The sequence below is a fragment of the Trifolium pratense genome, linkage group LG3 (genome assembly GCF_020283565.1).
Source record: "Trifolium pratense cultivar HEN17-A07 linkage group LG3, ARS_RC_1.1, whole genome shotgun sequence".
NCBI classification, from domain to species: Eukaryota; Viridiplantae; Streptophyta; class Magnoliopsida; order Fabales; family Fabaceae; genus Trifolium; species Trifolium pratense.
Genome location: NC_060061.1, coordinates 52,483,237 through 52,508,507, shown reverse-complemented (window position 1 = coordinate 52,508,507; position 25,271 = coordinate 52,483,237). Strand labels below are relative to the sequence as shown.

The window sequence follows — 25,271 nt, the reverse complement described above, 5'->3', positions numbered from 1 at the left end:
AAACTTGCTTCTTAGAGTTTGTAGCTTCACTTTCTTCACCTTCTGATCTCCAGCATAAGCTGTAGCCAAAATATCCCAAGCTTGCTTAGCTGATTCACAATCTCCAACCTTTTCAAAGATATCAGGGCTTACACTTTGATGAATTATGAACAATGCCTTGTAGTCTTTCTTCTTCAACTCTTTGTGTTGTGTTCTTTGAACCTCTGTTGCACCTTCTGAAAGTGATTCCACACCATTAATAACTTGATCCATCACATCTTGATAATTGAACAAAACTTTCATTTGTTTGCTCCAATTATCATAATTCTTTCCATCCAAGACTGGAAGATTCGCAGGGAATTGACCATTGTTAAAGGTTGCCATGGTTAAAGCACGAACCAGGCTCTTGATGCCAGATGTTGGCGCAGCTGAAGCTTTTGGCTTCGATCACTTTGGCCTGCACAGGCCTAGCAGACAAGCAAGGAAACACGCGCGCGCTGCACTGCACTCTGGCCACGCCAATGAGCACAGTTTCTGCAGGATCCAATCCTTGTTGCTGCAACAATGGTGAATGGATGGAAAGGAAGAAGAAACACACGATTAACAGAGGAAGAAGAAGATGAAGATTAGGGGAAAAATGGAGTCAGTTTTATTCATCCTCAATGGGGAAAAAATAGTTGGATTACAATCACTAATCATGAGCCTATTATTTATACTAATACTAGATCATCACATTAGTTGATGATTCTCTTAGGCCCTAACCAACTAACAACTCCCTAACTGACTCTAAAACACTTTAACAACCTAGGTGAAACAAACACTAACTGAATCTAACAAACTACACTTAACAAACTAACTAACTTGCTTCTCAAGCAATTAGTTACACTTTCACTTTTGCTTAACTTGCACACCAAGTCAGCTTGCACAATATGAATTAATCATTCTAGAAACTTCTTAGAATCAACAAATACAAATTAATTATTTTTTAAATACAGAATTAATCCAACATACCAAGTTTAAAACCAGTGTTTTCATCATATACCTTAATTTTCAAGTAAAGTACTAGCTGGTCAACCAGTGAGCTCCTCCATTAAAAAATAAATTGTTCAAGAAAAATTGTTAGGTACTAACATTTTAGACAATTTTGGAAAAACAAACTATAACCTTCAAGAAAATTACCCTTGAGATATATTTCTCAGCATCAGTTCGTTTCAGAAAGTGCATGGAATGTCGGGCAAAGTTGGGATTTTTATCATCACTAAGTACAATGCCTTCTCTTATGTCTTCAAGGACCCTTACTTGTATGTATGGATCTTTTGGTGGCACCATATCCTAGCAAAATACAGTAGTTTATTTATTTTTTTTGAAGGAAGGAAGTAGTTTATTGTTAGCTTACAAACTCATTTTGCAACCACAAGCTGCCAAAAAACCAGTGAACTAGAAGCAGCATGAAAAATCACTCTCAATACTAATGTTTTGTTCAATACTTAATTATGACTTTGCATGTCAAGTAACTTATTACTGCACTATGGTAAACGAGCGGGTCATAAATAATTGACATGCCTCCTCAATGAAAGAATTGTTTCTAAGAAATTGACGCGTGCCCTTAGCAAAATGCAATCAGATAATATTATATAGATTTATTGATATAGAATAGTATATAGATGATGCGACGAGTAGAGGAACATGGGGAGAATAACGATGATACGGAAGGAAATGTACATTTTGTTGTACCAATGGCGTTTGATTTTTTTAAAAAAAAAGAAAAAAAGACTGATGTGAGTTCAATCTGTTTAGAAACAGAAGTTAAGGTGCATCAGCGCAAAAGTTCACATGATGGTCCTATCAGTATAAGCAGCCAAAGCTAAACAGTCCTAAAGTTTCCGACACAGATGCTTAACATTCCTTAGTGGCATCAACATCACAAGGTCTGCATCCACATGATTCCATTAAAAAGTATAAGCAGCCAAAGCTAAATTTACCAAGCAAGGTTTGATTACAGATGAAGAATCATGAAAACATAAATTGATAAGACACATTTGTAACATAAGTCAGTACCTTTCTCATATGTGAAGGTATAAATGTGTATGTCTGTGAGAGAAAAAGGAAGGAGATGAAGGAGGGAGGGAGAGTTTACCACAGTCAGATCAACCAGCACTTTTGACATATAAGATTTCAATGCTGCAGAATGCTTCTTGAAATACTCTTCCTCCCAATGATTAAGATTCTCTTCAATTTCTTTAGGAATCACGGGCCCTATCTTCCATAACAAGTTCCATATAGTTTCTGCTCGGTTATACCTGTATGGAGAAATGTTCAGATTCAAAGAACAAAAATACATGTGATGGTAAATTGCATTTGAAAGTGATACTTACACATAGGCCGTTAGACAACGTTTATTTCAGACTATAGAAAATAGGTGGATCAGGGCTCCGTAGTGGTCAGCATTTCTAGCCGTCTGGACATCCAAACCTTCTTCCTGCATCTTCCTGTTTACACAACACAAAATTCATGCCCATATGGAAAAACATACAACAAAGAAAGGGAGGAAAAGGGACATATATTCAGTAAAACTCATACCCGTGTTAGATATCATACTCCAACAGTAAGAAAAGGGATACACTAGGAAAAAGGAAATTAGGGCATATCTTAACATTTACCTTATCAAGGACTGAAGCTCACCGTGATGTTGGCTGCATTCTGCAACTACTTGGTCAAACAAGTCATTCTATAAGATCATTTGAAAAAGTATCAAGCCAAAGCAAGAACATCATTATAACAATATAAAGATTGGTTAATGAGTTTCTTTATCAAAGTATGGCAAAACAGTCCGCGGGATATAAATATTCAGAGTAGAGTGACACGCGATAACATATAGCAATATCATAAATAATTACCGAACCCAGGACACTGATGCATGGTATAGTGTGGGAACATCTTAAAGGAGTTTTACACAAGAGTACCAAGTTTTCCAAAAATTTCAAAAATAAAATCACCAAAAGTTACGTGCCAAAATAGGATTTACAATCAAATCAATCATGCAAGTTATTTTCCACAACACAAGCAGGTTCCAACATAAACCAACAATTTTAAAAAAATAATGAATGTCTAACTGAAAAATGAAGAAATGGGCTTACATTAAACGGTGTGAGCTGACCCTTTTCTCCACTAGCAAATTCTTTCACAAGTTGGGAAGCTTTTCTACCATACATGTTGAGTATTTTCACTAGTCTACACACTGGATTAAAAATTTCCCGTCAGACTGCAAAAATGGACTCAGAACTAAACATAGCAATAGCTCAAAAAGCTAAAATGGAAAATTGGATGCGCTCTTAAATTGGAAAAATGCGAGCAAATGCAAGAAAGGCCTAACAATTAACATAGGAAAGTTTCAAATTTGCAGGCTCTTGCTTAGAAATTCAAATCAAACGCTCAAAATGGAATTTAATAAGCAATTAGGCTTTAGCAAACTGCAACAGTGAGACACGATGAAACTCCTCGACAAAGTGTTGGATTTATACATTTAGAGTATTCAGGAAAATGTATTCCAAATAATATCTGTTGAGATTTGAAGGGGCGGAAGTAGAAGCCCACAAGGACAATAAATTATCAACAACTTTATCAGTCAGGCAGTATAAAAAATTAGCAGAGTTTCTGTTGCAAATTGCCTTGAAAACGTGAAGAAAAAACAACACTAGTCTGCTGTTTTCCGCCCCGGGCGAAAAACCTGTGCCCCGGGCGAAAATCTGAAGCAGGAAAAAGGGTGCTCTCTGTTTTGGCGCCCCAGGCGGAAATTTTGGTGCCTCAGGCGAAAATTTCGCCCCAGGCGGAAAAAGCTGCGCCTCGGGCGGAAATCGCTGCAGGGTATTTAAAGGGTCACGTTTTCTGTTTTTCATAACAAGTTTTTAGGGTTTCTGAGGCCAACATACAAACTAGGGTTATAAGAGAAACATCTTGTGAAGACTCTAGGGTTGGGTAATCATTCTATCACCTTGGGAAACACTTTCATTGAAATCTCTTGGTCACGGGAAGAGATTTGGGAAAATGGTAGAAATAGGATAACTCTATTTTCTTGCAACTCTTTTGAGAATCTCATTGTAATCAAGGAACAAAGTTTGATAGTGGAAAGGAGAGCTGCTCTCTCCCCCAGATTAGGTCACATTGACTGAACTGGGTAAACAATTTATTGTGTCCTTTTTTTTTCTCGCCGTTTATCATTATTTGTGATTATTATTGCCGTTCGCTTATTTTGATTGCTTAATCGTATTTGCTCCACACATCAAGATTATTATTGGTGTGATTTTATCGAATTCACAACAATTGGCGCCCACCGTGGGGCAAAGGATCAAACGAATTAAGTATCATGGGTTCTAAGTGGGACATCGAGAAGTTCACCGGGAGTAACGACTTTGGGTTGTGGAAGGTGAAGATGAGGGCAATACTAACTCAACAAAAGTGTGATGAGGCGCTTCTAGGAGAGGCACACATGCCTGCTACTTTGACACCAGCAGAAAAGACCGAGATGAATAATAAAGCACTAAGTGCGATTATTTTGTGCCTTGGGGATAAGGTGTTGAGAGAAGTAGCGAAAGAAAAAACAGCTGTGGCTATGTGGACCAAGCTTGATGCGTTGTATATGACGAAGTCTTTGGCACATAAGCAGTGTTTGAAAGAACGGTTGTTTTTCTTTCGTATGGTGGAGAATAAGTCGGTAATGGAACAACTATCGGAGTTCAATAAAATTATTGACGATTTGGCGAACATTGATGTGAATCTGGAAGATGAGGACAAAGCGTTTCACCTGTTGTGTGCTTTTCCCAAGTCTCTTGACAATCTCAAGGATGCATTGCTATATGGCAAAGAAGGCACTATCACCTTGGATGAAGTCCAATCGGCCTTGAGAACCAAGGAGTTGACTAAACTCAGAGATATGAAAATTGATGATAGTGGAGAAGGCTTGAATATTGCAAGGGGGAGAAGTGAAAACAAAGGGAGAGGAAAAGGGAAGAAACACAGGTCCAAGTCTAGGGCAAAGGGTGATGGTGGTGGCAAGTTCAAATGTTACCATTGTCATGAACCAGGTCACTTCAAGAAGGACTGTCCCGAGAGAAGGGGTGGTGGTAGTTCGTCAGTTCAAATTGCCGCTAGTGAGGAGGAAGGTTATGAGAGTGCAGGAGCACTAACAGTTACAAGTTGGGAACCTGAGAAAAGCTGGGTCATGGACTCAGGGTGCTCATATCACATTTGTCCAAGAAAGGAGTACTTTGAAACCTTGGAATTTAAAGAAGGTGGAGTTGTCCGTCTCGGTAACAATAAGGCGTGCAAGGTTCAAGGTATGGGTACTATCCGTCTCAAAATGTTTGATGACCGTGATCTCCTTTTGAAGAATGTGAGGTATATTCCCGAACTTAAGAGAAATTTGATTTCCATAAGCATGTTTGATAGTCTAGGGTATTGTACTAGAATTGAACGTGGGGTAATGAGAATTTCAAATGGTGCATTAGTAATTGCTAAAGGGTCTAAAATTAATGGTCTTTATATTTTAGAAGGTTCCACTGTTATTTCTAATGCATTAGTAACTAGTGTAGAGGCTGCAGATATAACCAAACTATGGCATTTGAGGTTAGGGCATGTCAGTGAGAGGGGTTTAGTTGAACTAGCTAAATAAGGTTTGCTAGGACAAGAAAAATTGAACAAACTAGAATTTTGTGATAACTGCACATTAGGCAAACAACACAAGGTGAAGTTTGGGGTGGGAGTGCATAATTCTAGTAGACCATTTGAGTATGTTCACTCGGACCTTTGGGGTCCAGCGTCTGTTTCCACTCATGGGGGAGGTTCATATTTTCTTACTATGATTGATGATTATTCTAGAAGGGTATGGGTTCACATAATAAAGAACAAAAGTGACACCTTTGAAAAATTTAAGGAATGGCATACCTTAATAGAAAATCAAACAGGAACTAAACTGAAAGTGTTGAGAACTGACAATGGCCTGGAGTTTGTTTCAGAGCAATTTAATGAGTTTTGCAGGAAACTAGGTATAAAGAGGCATAGAACCGTTGCATACACACCGCAGCAGAATGGTCTGGCTGAAAGGATGAACAGGACCTTGCTGGAGCGCGTGAGATGTATGCTGTTGGGAGCTGGATTACCCAAAAGTTTCTGGGGAGAGGCAGTTAACACTGCTGCATATTTGATCAACAGATGTCCATCAACAGGAATTGATCTAAAGACACCTATGGAGGTTTGGAGTGGCAAGCCGGCAGACTACTCTAACTTGAAAGTCTTTGGAGCTTTAGCATTTGCACATGTCAGGCAAGATAAGCTTGATGCTAGAGCTGTGAAGTGTGTGTTCATTGGTTATCCCGAGGGTGTGAAAGGTTACAAGCTGTGGAAGATGGAGCCTGGAGGATCAAAGTTTATCATAAGCAGGGATGTCACTTTTGATGAGACCCGGATGGGGATGAAGTGCAAAGACCTGGAGAAAAGACCAGAAACAGGGATGGAGAGAATTCAGTTTGAGGTGGAGCCTTCCATTGATGAGAGGGAAAAGGAGGATGAGACTCAAGTACCTGATGAGAGTGGAAGTGATGAAACAACTGTTCCTGACTATCAGCTTGCAAGAGATAGGGAAAGGAGAGTTATTAAACCACCTAATAGACTCGGTTATGCTGACCTTAGTTGTTATGCTTTGAATGCAGCTGAAGAAGTGCAAGACTCTGAACCAAAGAACTTCAGGGAAGCATCAGAAAGCATATATAGTAAAGACTGGCTGAAGGCAATGAATGAGGAAATGCTTTCATTGGAGAAAAACCAGACTTGGAAGCTTGTGCCATTACCTAAAAATAAAAGGGTAGTTGGTAGCAAGTGGGTGTTCAAAAGGAAAGAAGGTATACCAGGGGTCGAAGCACCAAGGTATAAGGCGAGACTTGTAGCAAAGGGTTTTACTCAGGTAGAGGGGATTGATTACAATGAAATCTTCTCACCGGTGGTGAAACATTGTTCTATAAGGGTACTTATGGCTATTGTCAACATGTATGATCTTGAGTTAGAACAGATGGATGTGAAGACCGCATTCTTACATGGAGAGTTAGAAGAAACTATCTACATGCAACAACCTGAAGGTTTTGTGGAAGACAATTCTAAAGTATGTCTGTTGAAGAAATCTTTGTATGGGTTGAAGCAGAGTCCGAGGCAGTGGTATCGTCAGTTTGATGATTTCTTATTGAAGACTGGATTTGTGAGAAGCAACTATGACAGTTGTGTGTACATGATGAAGAGGAATGAGAAAGTCATTCTCTACCTCCTTCTTTATGTAGATGATATTCTTATGGCAAGTTCTGACAAGCATGAGATTCAAAAGCTCAAGGAGAAATTAAATGGTGAATTTGAGATGAAGGATCTTGGAAATGCGAAGAGGATACTTGGTATGGATATCTTGAGAGACCGGAGTAAAGGTGAGTTGTTCTTATCTCAGCATGATTATTTGAAGAAAGTGGTGGAGCGGTTTAGAATGACATATTCTAAGGTAGTGAATACACCACTTGGTCACCATTCAAAGTTGTCGATAAAACAGTGTCCTCAATCCGAGGATGAGAGAAAGAAGATGGAGAGTACTCCCTATGCAAGTGGAGTTGGAAGCATCATGTATGGCATGGTTTGTAGTAGGCCTGATTTATCATATGCAATAAGTGTGGTAAGTCGGTTTATGGCAAATCCGGGCCAAGTTCATTGGCAAGCTTTGAAGTGGGTTCTGAGGTATTTGAATGGTTCTTTGAAGGGTGGTCTGAAGTACACAAGAACTGATCCAGGAAGAGATGCTTTGGAGGGATATGTGGATGCGGACTATGCAGGTAATATAGACACTAGAAAATCCTTATCGGGTTTTGTGTTTACATTGTTCGGTACAGCGGTAACGTGGAAAGCCAATCAACAATCTGTTGTAGCCTTGTCAACAACTCAAGCAGAATACATAGCTCTTGTTGAAGGGGTCAAGGAAGCCATATGGTTAAAGGGTATGATTGGAGAAATGGGGATTAGTCAAGGGTGTGTGAAGATACATTGTGACAGTCAGAGTGCCATTCATTTGGCAAATCACCAGGTGTATCATGAAAGGACAAAGCACATTGACATCCGGTTGCACTTTGTAAGAGACATGATTGAAACAAAAGAGATCATGGTACAGAAAATTGCATCAGAGGAGAATCCAGCTGACATGTTCACCAAATCGTTACCTAGAGCTAAGTTCAAGCATTGCTTGGACTTAATTAACTTCGTTGAAGAGTAGACGGAGGTTGGAGAGAGCAGCACGGTGGTTGATGGGAAGTTGGCATCACCATCGTTTTAAAGGCAAGGTGGAGATTTGTTGCAAATTGCCTTGAAAACGTGAAGAAAAAACAACACTAGTCTGCTGTTTTCCGCCCCGGGCGAAAAACCTGTGCCCCGGGCGAAAATCTGAAGCAGGAAAAAGGGTGCTCTCTGTTTTGGCGCCCCAGGCGGAAATTTTGGTGCCTCAGGCGAAAATTTCGCCCCAGGCGGAAAAAGCTGCGCCTCGGGCGGAAATCGCTGCAGGGTATTTAAAGGGTCACGTTTTCTGTTTTTCATAACAAGTTTTTAGGGTTTCTGAGGCCAACATACAAACTAGGGTTATAAGAGAAACATCTTGTGAAGACTCTAGGGTTGGGTAATCATTCTATCACCTTGGGAAACACTTTCATTGAAATCTCTTGGTCACGGGAAGAGATTTGGGAAAATGGTAGAAATAGGATAACTCTATTTTCTTGCAACTCTTTTGAGAATCTCATTGTAATCAAGGAACAAAGTTTGATAGTGGAAAGGAGAGCTGCTCTCTCCCCCAGATTAGGTCACATTGACTGAACTGGGTAAACAATTTATTGTGTCCTTTTTTTTTCTCGCCGTTTATCATTATTTGTGATTATTATTGCCGTTCGCTTATTTTGATTGCTTAATCGTATTTGCTCCACACATCAAGATTATTATTGGTGTGATTTTATCGAATTCACAACAGTTTCCATAAGCCTTCACTAAAGAAAGGGAACACACAAACCTATTTTTATAAACCAAGAAAGGGAACAGAATAATACTTCAAGGACTTCTTGATAAAACAGAAGCATGGAACACAAAGACAAAAGCTAAACACCTGTAAACAAATCCCTTTATCATGTTATGAGCAGTTAACAAGTATCACCCCAACCAGTAATCCCATTATGGCAGAAAAAAATACCTCGAGCACAAGAATAACACATCAACCAAATGCTAAGATTGCTTTAGGTATTTGTAACAGATCTTATTCATGGTTAGCTTATACATGTCAATCATGAAACTTCACACAAACAGATTACGGGGAAAATAATATAGACGAGTCAGATGAACAGCTAAAATGATTATGAGACAAATCAACTGTTAATTGCAAGCTAGATAGATTTCCTATGTCACTAGGAATTGAATCATTAAATTGAGTGACAAAGTAATACTACATCCATCAGGAAAAGAGCCAGTGAAATTATTTCTACTGATAAATAACAATAGTTTTGAGTATATGGCATTGAAGAAACTTTGGGGAAAATCTAGAGTTTGAATAATGTACCTGAGCTGAGCTTATAAATCTCATTTGGTACAGATCCAAAAAATTAATTTTACAAATCAAATAATGGTTAAGTAGTGACTAATCAGAAATCACAAAGGTGAGGTGAACCATTAATTTTCACTATTAATTAATGGGAATAAAATGCAGTACTTGCAATCTATCTTAATCTTAGTACTACCTAAGTAACTATTTGCCACGAATACAATTAGAACATACAAAACCCTTATCCATGAAACAGACAAATACAAAAACAGAATTCAAAACAAGCAAATAAGCTTTAATTTAGAATGCAAAATCTATAAACAAAATGAATAAATGATATCACAAGTTAGTCAGATTTTGTCAAAAAAAAAAGTTAGTCAGATAAAAGACTGATTTGACAAAATAAGAAATTACTTTTCATACACATTTGGCGTAAAGTTTTACACGGTCAAAAAATCATAGTCACTCATGTGGGATTAGATATGGTTAAAGTCAAATGTTTTCAATTTACTAAAAGTGTTAAAAACATTTACACTAACAATAGATATAAATAATTATGTACACAATTGTCCTATTTATAGAACTCAATTAAACTATTTAAGTAAAAAACCAAAAGATGGGACTCAAGTGGTTAATGAGCTCCTCCTAGGACGAATCGTTTAGGAGAACCCAAATTCGATTCCTGGTTGGAACAACTCTTGGTCAGACATTACTTATCTTACGGACAAACTCTGGATTATCAGAGCCCCTCTCCTCGGGAATCTCCAGGGTTAATACAAAAAAAAACTAATTGATTAAAAAACTTCACTAATTCCTAAGTTATTAACCCTAACTGAACTAATTGAGTAACAAACTTCACTAATTCCTAACTTACTAACCCTAACTGAAGTAATTGAGCAAAAATGTTATTCTACATCATCATTCACAGTTTATATTGTCAATTGTGCTGCATCGGCGTGGAATTGCACCGGAATCACATTCTCACAGATACGAGCTATACAGAAAAGGGAATGAGTAATTCTAAAAACGAAAACAGAAAAGAAAAACATGAAATTGAACGATTTTAATCACTGTTTCCGGCGGCCGAGGATAACTCCGGATACTTTTTCCGGCGAGTGACGACTTCAATTTGAAAATGTGTAACGAAAATCACAAAGTTATGAAGATGATGAAATTGTGGACATTAATTAATCGTCTGAATGAAGAAAATTAGAAGTAACGAACAGAATGGCGCGAAAGAAATGACAACGAGTAATAAAGGAGGGAAATCAATCATTAATGGAAATTTACTTTTTTACCCTTTCTAATTTCATACTCCCTCCTTCCTTGATATTAGGAAAAATTTCATCTGATGCTAGAACTCGCCCCGAATTCTGGATTACTAGGGCCCCTTCCCGTAGGAACGAGAGTGAAAACAAAAAAATGATTTGTGTTTCAGGAGACAAACAATTAATGCAAATGTAGTAAACTTTTATTGATAGTAGTATAAATTAAGAAACAAACTTTTATGCTATATAATTTATGTGGGTCAAAAACTTATGAATTAAGAAACAAACTTTGTGCCATCAAAACTTGTTGAGAAATTTTTGTTATGAAAAAATCCATAAAAGTATTTCCTTACATTGCTTTGGAACGTCCATCTCCTCCATATAAATATATTGCCTTCATTTAGGTTTGAGGACACAAGAATTTGCAGAGGAATTTCGTCTCCGCCGCTGGCATCACTTCACCACAATTTTCTTTAGTTTTATCAAGGTATTATTCATTTTCTTCATCCATCAATTGAATTCATCTCTTCTTAAATTTCGTCGTTTTTTTTATCAATTCCTTATTTTGCTTGTGCCAAACGGTACATTGGTTTAGATCGTAAATTAACACCATATATTGTGTACATTTAAGTTTCAGGCAGACCAAAGCCACAATCAAATATGGCGCCTGGTAGCGAGATGGATGATTCGGAAATAACTGCCACCAACAACTTGATCTCGGCGGTTGTAACACTAATGTCACCACCACTTCCTACTCTTCCTGAAGACGTCATTCCTGAAATCCTTTGTAGACTACCGGTGAAACTCATCCTTCAACTCCGATGTGTCTGTAAATCGTGGAATTCTCTAATATCTGATTCCAAATTCATCAAGAAGCACCTTCATATGTCAACCAGACGCCGCCTCCACTTCTTAAGAATACTTAATTGCCCAGAGAATAATTACATTCTCGCATCTTACCCACTGGATTCCTTTTTCACCAACCTAACCACTGAATTCACAGAATTTGAGTATCCTCCGAACAGTTTTAACAGAGATTACAGCTTTCACCACTTCAGTGGCTCTTGCAACGGCATCCTGTGTTTTGCAGATCATCACAAAGGCTTAGTTATATTGTGGAACCCTTCTATTAGAAAATTCAAGGAGTTGCCTCTTTTTACAAAGCCAAACGGGTCTATTTATTTGCACATGACATTTGGTTTCGGCTATGATTCTTCTACAGATATATACAAGGTGGTTGTTGTTTTGGACTACGACTACTTTAAGCCCGGTAGTATCACTAGTGTTAAAAAAGTTGAAGTAAAGGTTCATACTTTAGGTACTGATATTTGGAGAAGCATTCAGCAGTATCCTTTTGATGGTGTTCCTGATCGGAGTCCAAGATCAGGAAAATTTGTGAGTGGCACAATTAATTGGCTGGTCTCTAATGAAAGATTTTTTGGAAAACCAAATTTTATTGTTTCTTTTGATTTGGTGAATGAGTCTTATCAAAAGATCTTACCTCATATCGGAGGGGAAGATATGTGTGACTTGTGGTCCATTGCTGTTTTGAGGGATTGCTTATGTGTGACTTCTGGTGATGATGTTTGGATTATGAAGGAATATGGAAATAAAGAGTCTTGGACTAAACTGTTCACAGTTCCTTACATGCGAGAACCTACTAAATATCATGTAGCTATCAAGCCAATATATATTAATGAGGATGATCAAGTGATACTGGAGTTTATCGGGGATTATGACATGAATTCGGCTCTTTACGATTCCAAGAGTGGTACTTTGAAGCCTACTATTTTTCAATATTACATTCCAGAAGTCTGCGTTGAGAGTTTAATATCACCTTATTCTTTATGCTAGGATGTAGATGATGTGCTATTTCATCGAGCATGAGATTTAATTAAAACCTTTATGATCGTTTTTGTTTGTTATTTATTTTTCTACTTGTTTTTGTTAGTGTTACTTCTTGGATTCTTGTTATTTAATGATCAATTGATTTTGTACTTTGAGAAATTGTTGTTCTTTTCATTTATACTATTTTTTTGTTAGACGTTTTTGTTTTCTCAGTATGCATTACATTTTATATAGATCATAATCATGCATTGCAGATATATGATAAATAATTTTATTATCAAATAAAGTTGAAAAAATTCGATTATGTCATGTGGCTTTTTCTGTTTCAAATGCATTTGCCCTAAGATGTATCAGCCATTTTTCACTTGTTTGATGATATTAACACTGGTTAGAAAACCAGCACAGCGGCCTTAAATATACACTGGAGAATACACGACGCAAACCAGTGCATGTGCTAATGTGTTGGAGAATATGAGATGTTCTGCCGATACATATTCGCTAGCAATTCATTTGCCATCTTCCCATATTTTTTAGGTGTTAGTAGATGATTTTTGGGGTGTTTCTTTCCTTCGTATAGTTTCCTTGTAAATATTTTCGTTCTTTAAACTTCGGCCCTCGTTGTATTAAAAAAAAAATACACAGTGGAAGGGTGTTGGTTGATGGGATTGGCCAAATCATAAAAAAATACACAGTGGAAGGATCAATAACTGTGTTCTGCAGAACTGAATTTGAGTGCACAACCAATTTATAGGAACTACTTCTACATGCACTGGTTTTTTTTTTTTCTTTCAACTTATCAGTTAAGCTAAAATATTTATCAGTTAAGCTAAAATGTTTCTTTCAACTAAGGTACTGTTTAATTTGGCGGAATGAAGTATAGTTTCTCACGGATTTACTAGTGATCTTGCTATTCACTATTAAGATTTCATATTACTCATTTTTTATTTGCTGACTTTTCTGTTTTTGTGTCGAATAACTTACTTTTCTATGATATAATACATAGCTATACACAGTTTGTAGCTGTAATGTTTATGCAGCAAAGTGGTATATGAAGATAGAACATCAAAATAAATGTACATATCTTGGTTACAATTTAATAGAGTATATCAAACAAAGATTACGACATTGTGCATTAAACATCTTAATAACAGATAACATATGATTCTACAAATTCCGATTTGGGATATAATACAGATAACTCTAAATTCCAATTTATCAGTTAAGCTGAAATGTTTCTTTAAATTAAGGTACCCTGAAATATCCGCCTATTTGATTCAGTTCAAATAAAGTTAGGCCAATAAACGGTAAACTTTGTAGAACGGACACTTAAAGATTGAAGTTGTTGTCCAAGTTCAACAATGTAATTTTAAATTGTCTAATCTCAAATCAATAGTTGAGAATAATCCTCGAAATTTCTTCGAGAAAAAAGTTTTTGAGTTATCCCGAGAAAAAAATGTTTCAGAGAGTTTTCGAGAAAAAATAATCGAATTTTTTCGAGAAAAAAGTTTCCGAAAGCTTTTGAGAAAAAATCATTGAAATGTTTTCGAGAAAAAAGTTTTTGAGTTTATCTCGGGAAAGTTTCCCAAAGTTTTTGAGAAAAAATCATTGAAATTTTTTCGAGAAAAATGTTTTGGAAAGTTTTCTGGAAAAAACGCTCGATATTTTTTGGGGAAAAAGGTTCTTGTGTTATCTAGAGAAAAAAAGTTTCGGAAAGATTTTGGAAAAAAATCCTCGAAATTTTTTAGAGAAAAAAGTTTTGGAGTTTTCTCGAAAAAAAAATCGAAAGTTTTTGGAAAAAAAAGTTCCGGATTTTTTTGTCAAAAAAGTACTGAAATTTTTCTCGAAATTTGTTTTGCAAAATTTTCGGGAAAAAATAATCCTCCAAAAATTTTTCGAAAAAAAGTTTCTGACTTTTTTTAAAAAAAAAACGTTTCGAAGTTTTTCTCGAAATTTATTTCAAGAAAATAATCCTCCAAAAGTTTCTCGAAAAAAAATGAAACAAAAAGGGAAGAAAAACTAAAGAAAAAAATACACAACCATCAATATAAAGGAAAGAGAGGGATTCCAACTCTCGGCACAATATTTTTATTTTGTTTTTATATTTGTGTGGGCCAATAATAAGCCTCATAAGGGGGCCAAGAGTCGAACTAAATAATATGGGCTTGACCCTAAAAATAAAATCAAATCCACTAAACGGAGCCGATGTTTTCTCTTCCCACCTCCCGTGAATTTTTTATACCCCTAATATTTCAATTTTGTCCTTGTAGAAAAATTCGGTTCGCAGAAACCGAATTTTTACTAGTGCAAATTCAGAGTAAATTTCGGTTTTTAGAAACCGAAATTTGTTTTCAAGGAAAAAAAAATTTCGGTTTCTACGAACCGGAGTTTTTTCAAGAGCAAAATTTGAAATTCAGGGGATAAAACATTCACGGAGTGGGGCGAGAAAACATCAAGGGGGCCTAATATTATTATTTTTTTTTAATCAAAAGGGGCTAATATTTTGGGGCTTAAAAGGAGGCCAAAAAATTGGGCTTTTTAATATGAGACTTTTTTTACAGCTCTATCGAAGACACTCGTTAGTGAGACTCTTTCTATAATTACAAAAAATAAAATAGAATTATGTGTCTACATAACTATGCCACGAATATTTATATGAGTCTCGCTAACGAGTGCCCCTGAGGGACTCATTAAACATTTTATTTAAAGAAATTATTTATTCAAAAAGTAAAACTTTCTAATTTCCAATGCGATGACTTCCCATATTTTCATAAAAATTTCACAAAACCTTACTATTTAAAGTGTTAAAAGTGCCCGGGAAAGTCTTTAGCATTTCCCTATATATATATATATAAATTTTTTTTTTTTCTAAAAGAAAATACAAACACAACAATTGATCTGTCAATATCCATATATTATTGTCATTAGTATATAAATAAACACGCAACACTGAGAAACCACTCATCATCAGTCATCACTATCCATCACTGTCTCCTTCTTCTCTTCTACTTTTCTTCCAATAACACCACTTACTTACAGGTATTCATTTCATTTTAAGTTGCAATATTTTTTTCTTCATCTGGATTTTTCTTATGATGGATGTAATTGTTGTTATGATTGTTTGTGTATAATTTATTTATTATAATGAATAAACTAGGGTTTTGTTAGAACAACAAACCTGATATTAAATAAAACAGATAATATTAATTATCATATTCCTCGAACCAATTTCAGTTTGGCCAAATTGTGTTGTTTTTCGGTCACTATACAATTGGATTAATGATGATTTTTTTTTTTTTTTTTTTATTTTTTTTTTAGGTTTTAGGCAGACTAAAGGCACAATCGAATATGGCGCCTGGTAGCAAGATCGATGATTCGGAAATAACTGCCACCAACAACCTATTCTCGGATGTTGTAACACTAACATCACCTCCACTGCCTACTCTTCCTGTCGATGTCATTCTAGAAATCCTTTGTAGGCTACCGGCGAAACTCCTCCTTCAACTCCGAAGTGTCTGTAAATGGTGGAATTTTTTAATATCTGATTCCAAATTCATCAAGAAGCACCTTCGTATGTCAACCACGCGCCGCCGCCTCCACTTCTTAAGATACCTTAGTCGCCCACAGAACAAGTACATTCTCACATCTTACCCACTGGATTCCGTTTTCACCAACCTAAACACTGACTTAACAGAATTTGAGTATTCTCCGAATAATTTTAAAGGAGATTATCCTAGGACCACATTTGAGCATTTCATTGGCTCTTGCAACGGCATCCTGTGTTTTGCAGATCATTATAAAGGCTTAGTTATATTGTGGAACCCTTCTATTAGAAAATTCAAGGATTTGCCTCTTTTTACAAAGCCAGATGTGTGTATTGATTTTCACATGACATTTGGTTTCGGCTATGATTCTTCTACTGATCAATACAAGGTCGTTGTTGTTTTGGACTACCTTGTGCCTGTTAGTACCACTATTTGGGTTTTAGAAACTGAAGTGAAGGTTCATATTTTGGGTACTAATATTTGGAGAAGCATTCCTACGTATCCTTTTGGTGGTGTTCCTGTTCCAAGTGCGTTATCAGGAAAATATGTGAGTGGCACAATGAATTGGTTGGTCTCTAAAGACCCTTTAGGGTGGGGAAAACCATGTTATATTCTTTCTTTTGATTTGGTGAATGAATCTTATCAAATGATTTTACCTCATATCGATGGGGAAGATATGTGTGACTTGTGGTCTATTGGTGTTTTGAGAGATTGCTTATGTGTGACTTCTGGTAATGATGTTTGGATTATGGAGGAATACGGAAATAAAGAGTCTTGGACTAAACTGTTCACGGTTCCTTACATGCGAGTACGTGATAATTCTCACGTACTTATCACCCCAATATATATGTTTGATGATGATCAAGTGATACTGAAGTTTAATTCGGATAATGACTTGGATTTGGCTCTTTATGATTCCAAGAGTGATACTTTGAAGCTTACTGATTTTCACCCTATTGATTATCAAACCATTCCAGAAGTTTGCATTGAGAGTTTAATATCACCTTGATCTTTATGTTAGGATGTAAATGTAGTGCTAATTCATTTGAGCATGAGTCAACTACAACTTTTATATTAGTTTTTGTTTATGTTATTTATTTTGTACTTGTTTTTGTTAGTGTTACTTCTTGAATTCTTGCTAATTAATGACCAATTGATTTTGTAGTTTGAGAAATTGCTGTTATTTTCATCTATAACATTTGTTTGTTAGAGGGTTTTTTTTTTTCCTTCTCAGCACGCATTACATTTTATATAGATCGCAATCATGCATTGCGATATATGATAGAGTATCTTATTTACGCAATTGGAAAACATTAGATTATGTCGTGTGACTTTTCTGACAGATTGGTTGGGGTACTCCTACTGCAAGCACTCAAACACTCAAATAAGTTTTTTTTTGTTTTACAATCCCATTGATTAGATAAACAGAGAAGAGGAAAACAAAGACCAGTCCTTTAAAGGGGCATTCCCCAGTCCTTTAGCCGCTTGAGCAAGCTCATGAGCAGCACTATTACATAAACGATTCACAAAAACAACAGAACAGCCCTCAATACAAACAGCTAGCTCAAGACAATCTTTAATAAAAGGTTCAATACTAGCTATATCTAAAATACCATTAAAGCAGTTAACAACAGTAGATGCGTCTAATTCGAACACAACATTACTAAGATGACGGTTCCTAACAACTTACATTCCCCACCTTAAACCCAAAGTTTCAGCCAAGATCAGTTCAGCAACCACCTCCGATTTTTCCATCGCTGCATATATTGCCTCTTTGTTATGGTTACGAATCACAATTCCCCACGTGACTTTACCCAGATTATCACGCCCAGCATCAATATTCACCTTCAAAAAATTATGAGGAGGAGCAGACCATTCCATGGGCGGACGCAGACATCTCTCAGCATGAGTAACAGGATTAAATTCCTCAACAAAACCATGAGCTCCAGAGGCAACCACAATTGGATCAAAAACTGCTTGTTTAAATATAACTTGGTTTCTAAAGAACCAAATTTTCCATAAAGAAACACAGAAAAGTTGCACAGCAAGTGGTTCTTTTGAAGACACCCAATTAAGAATCCACACATTTAAATCCATTTGGGTTGGAGGCAGAATTCCAAGCGGCGAAGCAAACCAAACCTTTTGACTCAAAGGGCAGAGCATAAATAGATGTTGGGATGATTCTTCTTTATCGAAACAGAGTGGGAAAACAACATCCAGAGACACGCCTCTTCTCCTCAACGTACATCTCGTGGGCAAACACTCAAATAAGTTGATGATTGAAGAGAGTAACAAGTAATGAAATAATGTGTCCCTTTCCGAAGTTCTTATGAAAATCAAACAAAAGATTATAGAACATCAATATAAATGTACATTTCTTGGTTATAATTTAATATATCAAACAAAGATTACAACAATGTGCATTAAACTTCTTATAGGCACAATGCTTAGAGTTTTGTACATCAGAGTATATTGAGCCAATAACTAGTTGATCTTTGTGAAATCCATGCTACATTATTAGACAGAAAGAAAGTGCAGGCAAAGAATTTGCTATTTCATCCTCTGCTATTTCTATGAAACCAATAGTCTTCCTTGGAAACCTGTAATATGTATATTCAACATAAAGTATATGAAACCAATAGTCTTCGACACACAAATTTGATATCAAATTTCGACAATAATTTATATGGTTACGTTACGGATGATTAATGAATATTACAAGACGTCACAATTCATTGATCATCAACTAGACACCATTAACTACGCTCATTGGAGTAAACTCTAAATTATTGTCAAAATTTGATGTCAAATCAGATTTCAAAACCGCAAATATAGGAATTTCAATCATAAGTTCTGATTAAAAAAACATACCTCTATTGAAAAGATTTCTTATAGTAGTATTAAGGTCACCTTCCCAGTACCATTGATCTCCATTCTGGTTCAAACATATTTTTCTAAGAATTGATGCCCTTAAGATTCCATGAGAGAAAGTCTCCATTTTAGGACACTCAACCACATATAATTTATTCAACAATGGGAATCTAAAGTTGTGATTTCCACTACAAAAGCATCTAAGTTCTTGCAAATTCAAAAACTTTAAGGACAGTAATCTTGTGAAAACAAGTCCAACATGTTCCTCTTTATCCTCTCCTTGATCTTTGGCGATAATTTCCTCTACGCCAGAATCACTTATCTCAAGGACTTGTAGTTGCAAAAGATCTTTAGCCACAGAAAATGGAAACATATGTTTTAGACTTTCACATTTTGTTACTTTAACCTTAAACAGGTTTTGATACTTGATATTTCCTTGAGGATCCTTATTCCACAAATACTTTAGATTTGGCAAATTTCCTAAAGATAAAGTCCTCAATGAAATTTCAAGCTCTTCTTCTTCTCTTATAGCATCAATTTCATATACAACTTCTAGTGCAAGACAGTTGCTTATACTCAATGATTCCATGCTTTGTAATTTGTTTAGCACATGACTTGGGAACACATTCAAAAGCTGGTCACATGATGTGATTTCCATTTCTTTCAACTTGCAAAAGGAGTTTTCAGTGAGTTGGTTAGGCCATATTGACTTCAAGTTGTCCATGTTAGAAATCACTAATGTCTCCAAATTGGGGAAAATTGGAACCTATATCATAATGTTGATAACAATAACATTGTTCAGATTCAGACGTCACAATTAAATATACACAAAAGTGCTTATAAACAGCTTAATTAAGTGCTTATTATATAAATGCTTATGTATAAGTTAATTTGATAACAAAAGATAAAATAAAATCAAACAGTTTTCATATAAACTATATGTTGTTCGGATAAGTTATCCTGGAGAACTTATGAAAATAAGCTGAAAATATAGTTTATAAACATGTCATAAGTTGGTTCTGCAGTGACAAAAGTGGGTTGTGAGTGAATTATAAACAAAGGAAAAATTGAAGCAATTTGAAATGCTTACCATTTCAACATGTGAAGATTTTCTAATATGAGGAATGTGACTCATAATTTCATCATGGACATGAGCAATGTGACTCATAATTTCACCAGGGACAAATATCTCCTCTACCAATTTGCATGAACCAATTAAAAGATGTTCAAGTTTCACAAGTCTTTCAGCCACTGAGTATGAAAATAGATATTTCAAATTTTCACAACCATCTACAGTCAATTTGGTCAAATTTTCGAAGCAAGAATGTGTTGAAAGTTGGTCATCCCATATCCTCTGGACATTGATTGAGTGAATCTTCAAGGTCTCTAAACATGGAAATTCAACCTATAAAAAGTTATCAAAGTTTCATTATCACTAACAAAAACAGCTTGTCATAACTTTTTTAACTGTTAAAATTAGAGAGTATAGTGAAGCACAGATACTCCTTGGATTAGGCCTGTCCTGGTATCGCACACATGTCAGTGTCTGACACCAACACATTTGATTACATTGAGTTATATCATTTTCTTGAATTATTGTCGGTGTTGACGTGTTAGTGTCGTGTCTGGTGTCTGTGTCTATGTTTGTGCATATTATAGATTATAATAAAGAGCGAGAACTCTTGTTTGTACCTTATCATTCAAAAGTTGACTAGAGAAGTCACTGTTGTTTTCACTATCCTTAATGCATGACTCAGGAGAGAGACTAACAAGGGAAGGTAAAGATTCCAGTGTGAGTGAACGCAATTTTGGGAGCGCGATCTTGTCAGTTTCTCCTTCATCCTCTTGTCTTTTCTTGGCTATGATGTAATTCATAATTCTACATTCAGAAATCTCAATTTCAACAAGTTCTGAAAGGTGTTGAACCATTGAATGCAAGAAAACAAATTCCATCAAATCACAATTTTTCACTTTAACAACTTGTAGTTTTGCAAAAGCCTGCGTTGGAAGTGGTTCACTGCATATTCTCTCCAATTTCATCACATTATGAAGAATCAAAGATTCCAAGTTGGGAAAAGCATTATCATGATGAGACCATATGGTTGATCCGATAATGCTCTCCATTTCATCACAATTTTGAATATTAAGATGCTTCAATCGCGAAAATCCTTCATCATTCAATTCATAAAGTACTTCTTTGACACCTGGTGAAGTTATGCAATTTTAGATAAAATGAGAAGAGAAAATAATAAGAAATATTATTATAATGACTGGATACAAAAGATGGTAAGCTTACCTTTCAGTTCAGCTAAATACAAATCTTCAGCGCGATTCATCAACATTTTTATTCCATAATCCATGAGAAATCTTGGATCCATGCTCAAATTGAGCTTAAGAATTCTTGAACTTTTGTAGTTCTCAGACTCCTCCTCGGAAAATTTCCATCCTTGACCGATCAAAATCTTGTAACTTTCTAGTCTTCCAAAAGAAAGCATGTCTCTAGGAAAAAGTGAAGCATCGTTTATGTGCATATTCAAAGTTGATAGTTGATGCAAATTTTTCAACTCACTTAGAATTGAATATTTGTTTAGGTTTTCAATTTCTTTAACCTTAACCTCCCATTGAACATTAGAGATCCCCATATAGAGCTCTTCTAAGCTTGTCAGGCTTGATAGCAGATTGCGAGGTACTATTTGAAGTGTTGAGCAATCAGTCAAGTTGAGCAACCGTAGATTTATCAATTTTTGTATTTCAGGAGGGATCACTCTAAGCTCGGATTCTGAGAGATTAAGAATCTCTAAACTTGTGATTTCTCCAACAATAGAAATGTCTTCCAACACGCATTTACAAAGAGCAAGTGCTTGGAGGTTTGTCAAAAGAGCTAGAGATGAAGGAAGTGACGGAGTACAATTCACGCCTCCTAAACTTAGTACCTTAAGTTCTTTCATTTGATCAAAGAAATTATCATGAACTTTCAAATGGTTACCTTGAGAGTGAAGTTTGAGTATCTTCAAGTTAGGACATTCTAACCTCTCAGGAAGTTCATCAATCAAACACCAATCCAAGAAAATATGATGACAATTTTTCAAAAAATCTTTTCTTGGCCATTCTTTCAATTTGGCATTTCTCTCCACGGCAAAGAACGGCTTCAGCTTGGATGAAATGGAGGCAGCCACTACTCGAACAACTTCAAGCGCCTCAACAGAATCTCTTTCGCCTTCAAGAAGAAAACATGCATCTCTCAAATTGTCTATCAATTTGTGAAGTCTGTTTCTTCCATCTGCCAATGTATCGACATGTTTATGCAAACCTAAACACCAACCATACACCAACAAATCTTTTACGTTATAACCATTTCCCATTGAACCTAAAAGAAGGAAGAATGTTTTGAGTTCTTGGCTTTCTAAAGAATCATAACTTAGTTCAATAGCTGAATACACTTTAGAATAGAAACATCCATCAAAATCGAAATTTGTTAACTGCTCGAGTGCATCCTTCCAAGCATATAAATCCTTGTTCTTCAATGCTTCCACCAAATTAACAATCAAAAGTGGCAAACCAGCACAATTTTTGGCTACTTTCATTGCTACAGGTTGAATGCTAAGATCTGTAACAGCATTCTCTCCTCTCTTTTCAAACAATTTCCAACTCTCATCCTCGGACAAAACTTCGAGTCTATAAACCTTCTTTGCACCTAAGTCAGTAGCCAACACATTAAGATCTCTGGATGTTACCAACACTTTGCAACCTTCATGATCGTCACCAAAAGGAACACCAACCTCGGTTAAACTAAGCTTCCCCCAAATATCGTCCAATACCACAAGAATCTTCATCTCCTGCCTAATCCTTTGACGTAACCGACTCGCCCGTCCTACCTCAGTCAGCTCATCAAACTTAAGCCCTAACCCATCAGCTATTTCGGCTCGAATCGTTCCCACATCAGGAGACTTTGTCACATTAGCCACCACTACCACATCGAATATACTATCTTTCTCGGCTTTCCATGCTAGCTCCTTCACCAATGCAGTTTTACCTACACCAGCCATTCCATACACTCCAATCATGTGAACAGTAGAATCCTCTTTTAAGACACTCAAAATTTCATTCAACATTGTTGTTCTTGATTCCAAATCCACATAACCTCTAGCACTAGAACTGAAATTGCATTTCAATGCACAACGGTATGAAATTCTATCAAATGTTTCTTTTTTTATTCCACAAAGAATATCCACCAGGCTTTTTGCTCTCTGACTGTTCGTGTACCTCGAGTACACATCTAAGCATCCAACTCTTTCTTTGTCTTCGCCTTGAAGGAATGATTGTGCTTCTTCTATGGATGATTGCACCCTAGAAAACCAGTCGCGAATCGTGTCTTCAATCTCTTCACCATTCCTTTTTGCAGCTTCAACACTGTGCTTCATTTCTTTCTCCTCCCTCTGCAGCTTCTGAATCTCAGTCTCGAGTTCAATGAGGTAACTGTTGTACATCAACACATAAGTAAATTGTCGTAGGAGAGGTAAAGCCACGTTTGACGCTATGCTAGAAAGAGCGTCCATCCTGATCAAACTTCTTGACTATTTCTGCAAAACAATTGAACCAAGACTTTAAATCACAGCATGATTGCTCATGTAGAGAAAATAACTTATTTTGATAGAATGTTGATGAAGACAAGAACTTATTTGACAGTAAGTGAAACGCATGTTCATGAATTGAGAAACATTTGACAGAGACAAGGATTTGAGAGTGTGTTACAGATACATGACCAATTCGATGGTTTACTCGACAATATCTGACAAAAAGATAGGGGTGTTCAAATTCAAACCGATCCAAATTTAATATTCATATTATAAATTGTCATTTTTACATCAAACATATTATTTTACTGTGACTTTATAATATTCATATTTAATAAAAAAAATAAAAATTTATAATTTGGACATTCAAAAATCGATCCAAATTAAATCGCATTAAATTGGACCGGATCAAATGGATTTTTTTCTCAGATGAATTTTATCTAATGAATTTTATCTTTTGATCAGATGAATTTTATCTTTTTCCGGAGTAATTTTATCTTTTGATCACATGAATTTTTTTCTCAAAACCGATCCAAACCGAACCACTAAAACCCCTACATAAAACTGTCTCTAATTTCGTCGCTAAGTGTTAGAGACACCAAATCTGATAACCAATATAATTTTTTCCATCTCTAATTTCCGTCGTTATTTCAATATTCAATAGTTTTCATGGAGTTCAAGTCTAGTGGAAGGGTTATACTCCACAACATAGTAAACCAAAGTTTAGTGTCTAACATGCCTCAAATAGTCTCTATGACTTTCTAATTAATAGTTGCAACTATAAACTCCATACTCTCATTTTATAAGAATGTGAAACTACAAGATTTTTATCATTTGAAAACTAAGGTAACCAACCAGATTTGTGGAATCATAAAGTTTTAAGCATGAAAGTTGAAACAAACTAAGTTGCAGTGTTAATGTTAAACAAATGATTAATGACATGAAAGTTTGATTTGAGATTCATATATATATTTATGATACATACCTATGCAAATAACAGTGGTTGATTGATGTTCTGCTAATTTCACCTCCTGATTTAGGCACCGACACTACAAGCATAAATCAACTAATGCCAAAGAGCCTTGTTGACCAGAGTGTATGTAAGTGTAGTGTAGCTGTGGTTATGATGGTTGGAATGAGCTGTTATTTATCTTATCTTATAGTATTTCATTTTATTTTATTTCATTAGATGAAGTTGCAAGTAAAGAACACATCGTCAAATAACCGATTATCTCAAAAACTTTGAGCTGTTAGGATAGAATCATATCAATGATTTTATATTATTTCTAACACACATATCAAAAAATATCTTTCTATGAATGGACCACATGAAGAGATTGTAATCAAATGAGAGAGAAGACCAAATTTGAAACTCAGTAACATAACATGTCTAGTAATCTCTAGTTCAATCATTATTCTTCCATTATATAAAATTTACACACGTGAAACTCGTTATAATAGTACCATTTAATTTTTTTTTTTTCCTCGACAGCCTGTTCCACTAGTTATTTTTTTTGTTACAACCTGTTCCACCAGTTAATTAAATAATAATAATAATGTCGTACTACTAATAATCTTGGAAGATCATTGCATTATA

The 25,271-nt window shown here is 35.8% G+C and overlaps 3 protein-coding genes and 2 pseudogenes across 3 annotated transcripts; 2 read left to right on the top strand and 3 right to left on the bottom strand.

The window, feature by feature from the left end:
• Positions 1 to 956: 956 nt before the first annotated feature.
• LOC123916791 lies at positions 957 to 10,745 on the bottom strand (annotated as a pseudogene).
• Positions 10,746 to 11,516: 771 nt separating this feature from the next.
• LOC123918309 (F-box/kelch-repeat protein At3g23880-like) lies at positions 11,517 to 12,693 on the top strand. Its single transcript, XM_045970317.1, has one exon. The coding sequence runs from the start codon at positions 11,518 to 11,520 to the stop codon at positions 12,691 to 12,693; it is 1,176 nt and encodes a 391-aa protein (XP_045826273.1). The 5' UTR covers position 11,517.
• A 2,932-nt stretch (positions 12,694 to 15,625) lies between these two features.
• On the top strand, positions 15,626 to 17,403 carry LOC123913306 (F-box/kelch-repeat protein At3g23880-like). Its single transcript, XM_045964005.1, has 2 exons — positions 15,626 to 15,723; positions 16,003 to 17,403. Exon 2 carries the CDS (start codon positions 16,033 to 16,035, stop codon positions 17,236 to 17,238), a length of 1,206 nt encoding a protein of 401 aa, XP_045819961.1. The 5' UTR covers positions 15,626 to 15,723; positions 16,003 to 16,032; the 3' UTR covers positions 17,239 to 17,403.
• A 227-nt stretch (positions 17,404 to 17,630) lies between these two features.
• On the bottom strand, positions 17,631 to 18,575 carry LOC123913307 (annotated as a pseudogene).
• LOC123913305 (disease resistance protein RPS2-like) lies at positions 18,545 to 25,073 on the bottom strand. Its single transcript, XM_045964004.1, has 6 exons — positions 24,660 to 25,073; positions 21,397 to 23,680; positions 20,793 to 21,304; positions 20,191 to 20,505; positions 19,101 to 19,866; positions 18,545 to 18,829 (listed from the first exon to the last, which is right to left on the bottom strand). Exons 2-6 carry the CDS (start codon positions 23,654 to 23,656, stop codon positions 18,801 to 18,803), a joined length of 3,882 nt encoding a protein of 1,293 aa, XP_045819960.1. The 5' UTR covers positions 23,657 to 23,680; positions 24,660 to 25,073; the 3' UTR covers positions 18,545 to 18,800.
• Positions 25,074 to 25,271: the final 198 nt, after the last annotated feature.